The sequence below is a fragment of the Podarcis gaigeae genome (genome assembly GCF_964106915.1).
Source record: "Podarcis gaigeae genome assembly, chromosome: 3".
NCBI classification, from domain to species: domain Eukaryota; kingdom Metazoa; phylum Chordata; class Lepidosauria; order Squamata; family Lacertidae; genus Podarcis; species Podarcis gaigeae.
The window spans coordinates 80,263,554-80,273,676 of record NC_139680.1 but is presented as its reverse complement, the minus strand read 5'-3'; the positions used below and the strand labels follow the sequence as shown (position 1 = coordinate 80,273,676).

At 45.2% G+C, this 10,123-nt stretch overlaps 2 protein-coding genes across 7 annotated transcripts in view; one reads left to right on the top strand and one right to left on the bottom strand.

The window, feature by feature from the left end:
• Window positions 1-1,546, bottom strand: part of SPAST (spastin) — a 36,496-nt gene extending 34,950 nt beyond the window's left edge. For 3 of the 5 annotated variants that reach the window (XM_083732461.1, XM_083732460.1, XM_083732462.1), the window contains exon 1: window positions 596-1,546. In XM_083732461.1, coding sequence (XP_083588587.1) covers window positions 596-1,010 — 415 coding nt within the window. In that variant the 5' untranslated portion in view covers window positions 1,011-1,546. The remainder of the gene's footprint in view (window positions 1-595) is intronic. The other 2 variants (XR_014562520.1, XM_083732459.1) reach the window with 1 other exon arrangement.
• Window positions 1,547-4,989: 3,443 nt separating this feature from the next.
• Window positions 4,990-8,837, top strand: DPY30 (dpy-30 histone methyltransferase complex regulatory subunit). 2 transcript variants are annotated; one of them, XM_083732891.1, is made up of 5 exons: window positions 4,990-5,245; window positions 6,077-6,143; window positions 6,227-6,274; window positions 7,090-7,232; window positions 8,658-8,837. In XM_083732891.1, exons 2-5 carry the CDS (start codon window positions 6,108-6,110, stop codon window positions 8,728-8,730), a joined length of 300 nt encoding a protein of 99 aa, XP_083589017.1. In that variant the 5' UTR covers window positions 4,990-5,245; window positions 6,077-6,107; the 3' UTR covers window positions 8,731-8,837. The 2 variants fall into 2 exon arrangements, with proteins under 2 accessions (XP_083589017.1, XP_083589018.1); XM_083732892.1 differs by having other exon boundaries at window positions 5,089-5,277.
• The last annotated feature ends 1,286 nt before the right edge of the window (window positions 8,838-10,123 follow it).

The following is a 10,123-nucleotide window of genomic DNA, read 5'->3' as shown; positions in this document are numbered from 1 at the left end:
GGAGAACAAAGAGACTAAGCCGGTAACACAAAGTCTCTTTCACATTCACAGCAAAGCCTCCCTTTACATAGACTCCACCCACCAAGTCCTTCATGTCAGCACCCTCCATACATTGTAACATTCGCCGCCTCTTATGGGGTAAATATACCACCACAGGCTTTTCACTTTGGAGCAATTCTATTCTTCAAAGCCCCTCGCCTTTTAAACCGTTGCCTATCTAACTAATTGCGCGGGGACTGAACCGTCGCTGCCGACACTACAAGGAGGACCTATAAAAACACTCTTGAGTCCCCTCGACTGCGAGAGCAGATAGATGGGCGACAAGAGCGAACTCGGAAGCATAAGGAGACACAGCGCCGGGAAGGGAAGGTTGACAGAACTAGGGGGCACCGAAGATGGGGGGCGCAGCCATCCGACGGGCGTGAGGCGACGACGAAAGGGGGCTTCTCCCCGCCGCACGCCCGCCCCTGTCCTCCTGGGCGGCATCCCCTTCCCCTTCCCTCCGCCGGCACCGTCCTCGCCGCGCAACACAGCCGCTCTCCCCCCCCCCCCATCCTTTGCCGCAGCCATTTCGCCTCTCCGGGGCCTCCCTTACCGGCCTCGTCTTCGTCGATGCGCAGCGCCGTGGAGATGCACTCGAAGGCTCGCTTGTGGCAGGCTCGCACCGTCTCGGGAGCGTCGCCGGCGCCGGCCCTGGCGGTGCCTTTGGCGGCTGCCATGAGGACGCCGCCGCGGGAGAGGCGCTCGCAGAGCCAGGCGAAGAGCAGCCCCAGCTGGAAGGCCAGGAAGCGGAGCAGGGCGAAGGCGGCGAACAGCGGGTACGAGAAGTAGTAGAGGTTGCGCTTGTGAGGGGAAGCCGCCGCCGCCGTAGCCGCAGCTGCCTGTTGCTGGTGGGGCTGGACGGAGGGAGCCGGCCCGGCCCCGGGCGGAGAGGAAGTCCCGGCGGCCCGAGTCGGGGAGCTGGAGGCGGCTAAGCCCTTCTTCTTCCCTCTCCCGCCCGGAGAATTCATTCACCACCGCCGTCGCCATAACCCGCTGCCAGCGACTGACAACAACCAGCCGCGCGGGCCTGCCATGGCACAGGCTACGCCCCTTTCCCTCAGCCCCGCTATCAGGCACAGGGGGCACTCGCAGGCGCGCGCACGAGGCAATCTGCGCAGCGACGCTTCCTGAATAAGGAGCGCCGTAACAGCAGCCCTTCGCCGGCCTCCTGGACGCTGTCGTCCATTTGCGCCTGCGCGAACCGCATAAGCGACAATAGGGGGCGTGGTCAGCACTACGGGCGGTAGGGGAAGGAGGCGGGTCAACCCGGAAGGCTACCATCACGCAATGCTTCTCACGTAATTAACGGAGATAGCGGGTTGGCTGGCTGGTGTGTCTCTTAGTGTCGGCGTAAAAGCCAATACAGTACTGTACCAGTGAGGGTTTATGCCCCTCTTCCTCCACTTTACATTGCACCCGCTTTGTGTGAAAGCGGTGCACTCTGGGCAATGTAGTCACTAGGGAATACAATGCGTAATGGGAGTTAGGATTTCTTTCTTCTGTCCTCAGCCTGTTGACAGAATGCATAGCTGTCAAGTGTCCCTTATTTGAAGGGACAGTCTCTTATTCCAGCGCCATGTCCCGCTGCTGTCCCTTATTGATGGATGTCCCTTAAATGATGTCCCTTAAATTTCAAAGGAAGCAGCTCCTCTCCCTGCCAGCCAGGGAGGAGGGAGGCTCCAACTGTGTTGCTTGGCTGTGTTGCAATAAGAAGTCTAAGAACGACTGGGGGTGTGGAGCTTGCATGCCTTGTGTGTGGCTAGTTAATTCAAGCTGAGGAGGTTTTTGAATGCTGGACGCCATTTTGTTGCACGTGCTACTGCAAACTTTGCAGTGCAAAGCCAGGGTGGGGAGCCATCTTAAGTTGAGGCTGCATAGACCTTCTGGTGCATGTGATTCAGATTCTATTCAGTTGAACCTCTGGTTACAAAGTTGCAGTGGTGTAGCGTGGGGGGTGCAGGGGGGGCCGGCCGCACCGGGCGCAACATCTGGGGGTTAGGGTTAGGGGGCGCAAATCCACGGGTTAGGGGCGCAAATTACTTGCCTTGCCCCGGGTGCTGACAACCCACGCTACGCCACTGCAAAGTTGGTTGGACAGTGTTCTCGAAGCTACCCAGCATGAGTTTGACCAGACTGCAGGAGGACAGGAAGACTGGAGTGCCTGGAACAGGTGAGGCTGCAGGTCCCTTATTTTGGCTGCTGGTCCCTTATTTTCAAATCTGTAAGTTGACAGCTATGGACAGAATGTCAAGGCAAGAAGGGACGGAGGCAGGGAAGTTTTCTACAGATACCTGCAATTAAAAACTAAACGGGGGGTGTTCGAAGTAATATAAAACACATAAAATTACATTCTACGGAATGATGCAGCAAAGCTTTAAGAGACATATGTGATGCTGGTTATGTTTTTGAATAAAGGACCTACTTAAAACAAGAATTGTCTAGAAGCCCTATTCACTATTCCAATACATTTTTTTACCATATGTATCATCACAGTGTCACTATCTCTTCCTATATAATTTCCCATATCCAGGGGGTAGACCAATTGTCTGTTCTGGATGGGGTTGCACTCTTTCTGAAGGAACAGGTATATAGTCTGGGGGTGCGTCTCTGGACCCTTGTTTGTCTCTTGGTGTGCAAATTACCTTGGTAGCCAAGCATGCCTTTTATCAGCTGTGTTAAGGCAGCTCTGGCTGTTCCTACACAGAGATGCTTGGCCGCTGTGGTCTTGATATTTGTAACCTCAAGTCTAGATTACTGTGATGTGCTCCATGTGGGATCTATGTACCCTTGAACTTAATTGCAACGGTGCAGAATGCAGCAGATAGGTTGTTGGCTGGGATATTCTTTCACCATCACCATATAACACCTCTGCTGTGGGAGCTGAACACGTTGCCAAAAGGCTATAAGGCACCATTAAAGGTTTTACTTTCAGTATTCAAAGCCCTAAAAAAAGTTGGAATAGGTTTCCTAAGCGACCATCTTGCCTCATATAGCCCTGCCTGGCAACTGCACACCTCTAGAGGAGCACTGCTGAGACTATTGTATGCCTCAGAGGTGTGCTTAGTTTGTACTGGAAACGAGGCTTTGAGTGTTGAAGCTCTAGCCCTCAGGAATTAATTACTGCTTGAGATTAGACAGGCGCTTGATGCCTTGATGTCTTGATGTTTAGGTGGCTACTGAAGATGTTTTTGAAGACTTTCCCTGAAGTATGACTCAGTCCTTTTATGGAATATTACTTATTCATATTTAGAAATCGTGGTTTTTTTGTGGCGTGTGTATTATTATTTGTTGTTTTTATCTCATTTTATCTTGTGTACTGCTTTGAGGGCATCAGGCTGTGATGAGGTTATTAATAATAAATTTTAAAAATCAAATACTTGGAAGATGGCATATAAAATATAGATAACCTATCTAATTTCTAGTACACATAGAATGCAATCCTATGCAGAATTAATCACTTTTGAACCTATTGATTTCAATGTAATACCTAACTGTATAGGATCAGTAATGCATATATATGAAAGCTAATTCCTAGAATACAATTTTCATTTTCATGTCACAAATAATAATTATAAGCATGTTGTGGAAAAGCAGTGGGAAATTATCAGTTTGGATTTACAGACATTATAATTTGTACCTATCACAATTATGCTGCCAAGGAAAGGCAATCAGATCCATTGTTAAAGGACCTGTGGGTCAAATAACATCAGTTAATGGAATATTCCAAACTAGGAGTTTTCCCTCAAATTTTGAAAACCTGCGGTCGTTTTTCTTGATGAATACTGGAGGCAAACTTCAGTCATACCCTCAGAATGAGTACCCTTTCTTCCAATGGTAGGGTTGCCTGGGATGTTAATATTGTATCCCTGCATCCCCTCCTCCTCATTGTGCACTTGGAATGAGATTGTGCTTTTGCTGCAATATTGATGCTTCTGAGATTCAACTCCACTGCAGGGAATGGGATGATATCATGGCCCATATGTTAGTAGAGCCAAGGGAATATTGGGTGCGCCCACTCCAATGTAGAGTGACTGATACATCCAACATGGCAACTTAATTTTAAATGCTGAGCATCAGCCTTCCTTGTGTTACACTAAAGAAACCTGTTGAAGAAAGTAGACTAGAACCTAGTGATTCCTTTCTTACTAGAGTTGCTTATTACTCAGTCCCACCTGGATATCCTGCTCCCTTCAGGAGAGAGTTTGCTTTTTCTGTCAATTCAACACCGGAAGCTAAAGCGCTGTGGGTTAAAGCCTCAGCGCCTAGGACTTGCCGATTAAAAGGTCGGCAGTTCGAATCCCTGCGGCGGGGTGCGCTCCCGCTGCTCGGTCCCAGCGCCTGCCAACCTAGCAGTTCGAAAGCACCTCCGGGTGCAAGTAGATAAATAGGGACTGCTTACCAGCGGGAAGGTAAACGGCGTTTCCATGTGCGGCTCTGGCTCACCAGAGCAGCGATGTCACGCTGGCCACGTGACCCGGAAGTGTCTCCGGACAGCGCTGGCCCCTGGCCTCTTAAGTGAGATGGGCGCACAACCCCAGAGTCTGTCAAGACTGGCCCGTACGGGCAGGGGTACCTTTACCTTTACCTTTTACTGTACAGGCACATTTAAATTATCTGGCCCAGTTCCCTTTGAAATTTATGTTCTTTTCATACGACCCAGCTTTTAAAGGATCCTGGTTGCCATGACCAACAGCTGTTTTACTGCTTGCTTTCCTACATATTTTTACATTTCGCACAAAACCAGAGTACTAGTTGCTAGACAAGATTATTTATTATTACACAGAATGAAGAAATACTTCAGTAGAATTCAAACTCATTTGATCGGGGTGAAGAGAAGCGAACAAGACCACTCGTCTTCTTTTTTTTATTCTGATCTTCACATGCCGGAAACTGAGAACAGAGTTTATGCGATGAGCCAACCTCCGCGCTAAAGGCCATCCTGAACAGAAGCGAATCCCCACCGCACAGCTTCTGCCTTGGAGAGCTCTCTCCATTACGCAGGCGCGCTAGAGACCCGAGTCGCTTACCGCCTGTGAAGCGCGACATTTCCCGGCTCCCTCCTTTACGGCGCGCCGCTATACGACAGTCGAATTTCCTTGTTTACGACTCGTCTCGCGGATTGTTTCGCTCGTTGCTCCGCGACGGGTGGTTTTTCTTGCTGGCTTTTCATCCTCGAACCCAAGAGCCGCTCGGCTAAGCGGAGGTGAGCGCGGGGCTGCCGAGCCGCGGACCGAGGTTCGCGGCGCCTATCCTCTGCCTTGGGACCGGGGAGCGGGAGCGGGGAAATGGAGGTCCCGGGCCGCCTGCTGCCCTCTTGGCGCTTCTACCGCTCGGGCTCCGGGGGTCCTTTGGAGCCACGAGGGTCGGTTTCCTTTAAGAAAGGAAAAGCAGGCAGGCAGGCCGGCTGTTGATAGTCACGTTCGGGCTGCTCCTCGATCGGACGAAGCTTTTCCTTACGGACGCATAGGCTGCAACTGCAGGCACGCTTACTCTGGAGTAATGCAAGACCCATTAGAATAACGGGGACTTACTGCTGAGTAAACGTGTGCAAGTTCAAGACGCAGCCATTACAACAGGGCTGGGGAATCTGTGGCCCTCCAAATGCTCTTGGTCTGCCATCCCTACCTGTTTTCTGTGCTTGTTGTGGAGGTTGAGGTCAGCAGCATCTGGAGGGCCAAAGGCCGGCCCCCACCCGTATCATTGCTTTTTATAGCAGTGCATGTAGTTGATCCTGTTTCCCCCACCCCACTCCCATTTTTCCCGCTTCTCCTCCCCTCCCTCCCCCCCCCCCGAACATTTGGATAGAAATTAACTTTTCTGCTTAAAATAACTGACATTCAAACCCCTTGATCTTCCTGTTAAGAGATATTTTATTTTTAATTTTAAAAAATCCCTTAACAGGAAGATATGAAATGTGTCATACCAAAAGACACTTGGAAGTTGTTGGTAACATATGAACTATCAGCTGTACTTGAGAGAGAAGTTTCTAAAACTGGTCACAGTGTAATCGATAAACTTCTGTTTCCTCCCCAAGACTACTTTGTATTTGCTAACTTCCACACATCATGGAGACAGAACAGATTATGGAGAGCCAGCCACAGGTAATGCCAAAATCCCCAACAATACCTGCTTTAGTGAGATTGTGTGTGTAAGAGATATTTTATAATTGTGTGATGCTTTGCAGGTTCCAGAAAATCCTCATGCGGAATATGGTCTTACAGAAAACGTAGAGGTAACTAAGTTTATCATTAGAGTTAAATATTCCCTGTTGAAATTGGGATCTGCTCCATTTTTTGTGATTGTATTTCTTAATTGTAAGATTTTAAACAGTATTGTAAATGGTTGTTGCCCATCCTGGGAACTTTGAGTGAAGGGTGGGTAATAAATTAATAATAGTCTCATCTCAACATACTTAAAGAGTACAATTTGCTAAAGTTGTTTATTCATAGAATTGAGTGAAGCTAGGGATAGGGGCTTCACTCAATTAGAATAGCTTGTGTGTTAGAATAGCTTGTCTAATACAACTTTACAATCTCAGGTATTTATTATAGAAGTGCCTGAGCTTGTGCAGCTAAGAATGAGAGAGATTTATTTTGCTGTTTTTAAAAGCTTTCATCTTGGCATTAGTATTACAAAGACTGTTGCACATATGAAGATCCTCAGATTGATGTTAACCTATTGAATGTATTTGCATATTTGTGTGCATTTTTTGTGCAAAACAATTTTTATTTCACTATCCAGGTGATTTCACCACCATTCACCTCATCTAGACATTTTTGCTGTAAATCTGTAAAAATCAGGCAATGAAACAGCAATGGCTGTCTCATGGAGCCACAGTAAGCAAACAGAATTTTCAAGGAAACAAACATTTTTAATGGGGGTTCTGCATGGGTTTTTTTTTTTTGGAGAAAACATACTTATTTCACTGAATAAGTAAAACATATGGATTTTTGGTCAATTTTTAGATAGTCCCGAAATGCATGACTTTATATTTTCAACTTAAACACTGGATTGCTGTCTTCATCTAGTGTTTGTTTACATTTTAAGCGAATAGTGGAAAATGAGAAAGCAAGTGCAGAGAAAACATCAAAGCAGAAAGTAGATCTTCAGTCACTACCTACACGTGCCTATCTGGACCAGACAGTTGTGCCTATCTTACTACAAGGTCTTGCAGTACTTGCAAAAGAAAGGTAACATATTTATCTTTCATGATTTCATTCTTAACAACGTTCACAGACTTCTGCTTGCAGTCATTACATAGGCATAGTTCTTACAAACAGCAAGTGAGGTGGGAAATATATGGCTGGGCTTTACAACAGTGGATAGGAGCTCAGGTGAATGAATTTTGCATGCTAAATAATCATTTGCACATAATAAATGTAGCATTTTGCATCATTAGACCTTACCCTTTGATATGCTGTTTTTCAAGCATTTCTGTATGAAGAATAATTCATTCATGTGAGCCCACACTTGTATTTTGAACTGATATAGTCCTGACACTTATTGCCACCACATTTGCTGTGTTTGGGAATGAGACTTTAATGCATTTGTGTGAAGTGTGAAAATTTCTACACAAACTGGAAGAAGTTATGCTGGCTCTGGTCATCAGCCTTAATTTGATAAGCACTATGAACAGCATGATGCAGATGAGTACAGTATCCAGTTTCATTTTAGAGTTAGCAAAGCTAGGATTGGAAGAGGTCTAAAAAGAACGAGGGTGGAGATCAAGACTGGCCTGTAGTAAATAGAATACAACCTGACTTGACATGGCTATGATGAGAGACCACAGCATTCATTATCCTGTTTTTTTTGGGGGGAGGAGGGGATGAACTGCTACTGGATCACTACTTCTCTCCTGTTATTTCTGTAGGATGAGATGGTGGGAGCTCCTAGAGCCAAGCATTCCTAAATCTACATATTTTTAATCCCTGTTTCCATATGTCTAGAGGGGTACAGAGTAGTTTCCTCTCATTTCCCTTCCCAAGCAGAAAGGGATTAGGATAGATAGTAAGGCTAAAGTAAATAAATCTAAGCATTTCCCCCTCATTTTTCAGGCCCAATAACAACCATGTAATATTATAGTTCAACAGCTTTAAGCCATGCCAGTCCAGTATAGGAGTTAAGGAATTCATTTCCATTTTAAGGAATTTAACACTTGCCCCAAGTTAAAATAAAAAAGCAGATCAAATGAACAGCTGTAAAAATCTGACATTCTTTGAAACTTTGGAATTTAGCCTACCACAGATGAAATTAAGAGAAAAATGCTAATGATATAAGAAATTAAAATGTTTTCACTTGCAACTCTACATTTACCAAGTGCCTGCTACTTATGGCAGAATCCTAACCCATGTCTACTCAGTTAAGTTCTGTTTAATTCAATGGGGCTTACTCCCAGATAAGTAGGGTTAGGACTGCCGCCGTAATGTATTAAAGTAAAATGTTTTGTGATCCCAAAGAATACTCAAGTACTTTTAGTCTTTTAAAATCTACTACATACTGTGGGTTCCATTCCTGAAACTACTTTTAGGTGGGTAATTTTGATAATTTAATTGAGGTTAAAAGAATTCTTGAATTAGTAGGTATGTACAAAACCACTATTCTCTTTTTATTTTCAGACCACCAAATCCCATTGAATTCCTTGCAGCATACCTGTTAAAAAATAAGGCACAGTTTGAGGACCGAAATTAATTTCATCTTCAGAGGACCATTTGACTGATCAGTATATATGCTAAATAACCATGAATCACTGTCTGATGTATAAATCCTACAACAACAAAAATATCACTTTTGCTCAATTTCTTTAGCCTTTTCTTGAGTTATGTCAGTGGCATGAGGAGATAACACCACTGCTGTGTCAGCAAAATCGACATTGTAGCCTATACATGCACAGCCTTAGAAGAAAGGGGAAAGTATACAACACAGCAAAAATAAAAAGTTTTTTGCCAGTGGGAGGGGCCAGGAGGTACAACAAGGGCAGACACAAGCTGATGATCAGCCTTGGGTGGCTTGAGGTTGAAAGCAGGAGCCAGACTCAACTTTTGTTATGCAGTCACATCAGGGACAAAACAGAGAGCCATACCCGGTTCACCAGATTAGGAGTCCACCGCTCTTAACCACTACACCACACTGGCTCTCATTGCTTCCTTTCTCATTCCTTCCTTCCCACCCCCTGCAACCAACTGATTGTCATCAGCAGAACCTTCTGACTTGTGCAGTCCAAAGAATGAGAAGAGGGTCGACTGTCCCATAGCCCACCAAGCTCCCTACTATTTCCCCGAGTCCTATCCTGTGGCTAGCTAAGCTAGACTTTACCAGTGCAGAGGAAAGGGAAACCTAGCAATGAAGATACAACATGGCAAATGACAAAGCTATTGTTATAAAGGATCTAAAGCGGAGTTGGCATCAGATTTTTATGGTTTACCTTGTTCTCAAACCATGCTAGTGGTGTACAGCCCATTAAATAGGTTTTTTTATTAAAACAAACAAACCAGTGCATTAGTTACCAGGTCCAAAGAACAATTGTCTGGTGGATGGATCCAGCAGGCCTAACTTAAATGGGAACATTTCAAGCTGAAGAATAAAGACTGCAGCACAAAAACAAATATAGTAATAACTACATATAAAAAGAGAGTGCAGGCTTCATTGCCTAAATGGCAGTGGACACAAGCCATATGCATTTATTTGGGTATTCATAGGCCACCTCTCAGGGTTAACCGGGGTGGGTCATGAGATAAAAGCTCATTATAACAAATCACAAAACCACAAACAAAATATTAAAATGTTATAATGACAGCTGCAGTTAAAACATGATCGTTGACAGTAAAAATACAACATTAGTGTAAAAACAAAAACCAAGCAGCAAAGAATAAATCATTAAAAGCAGCAGTTAAATGCAGAGTGTTAAAATGTCAGTTTTGAGGAAAGCGTTTTCAAAGCCTGCTTAAAAATCATTGACATAGGGAATAAATGCACCCGTTTAGGGAGGAAGTTCCATAATCAGGAGACCAGCACTGCTCAGTAAGATGTATTTGACTACGCTGATCTAACTTATGATATAATTAAGTAAAAGTATTGCTAAATA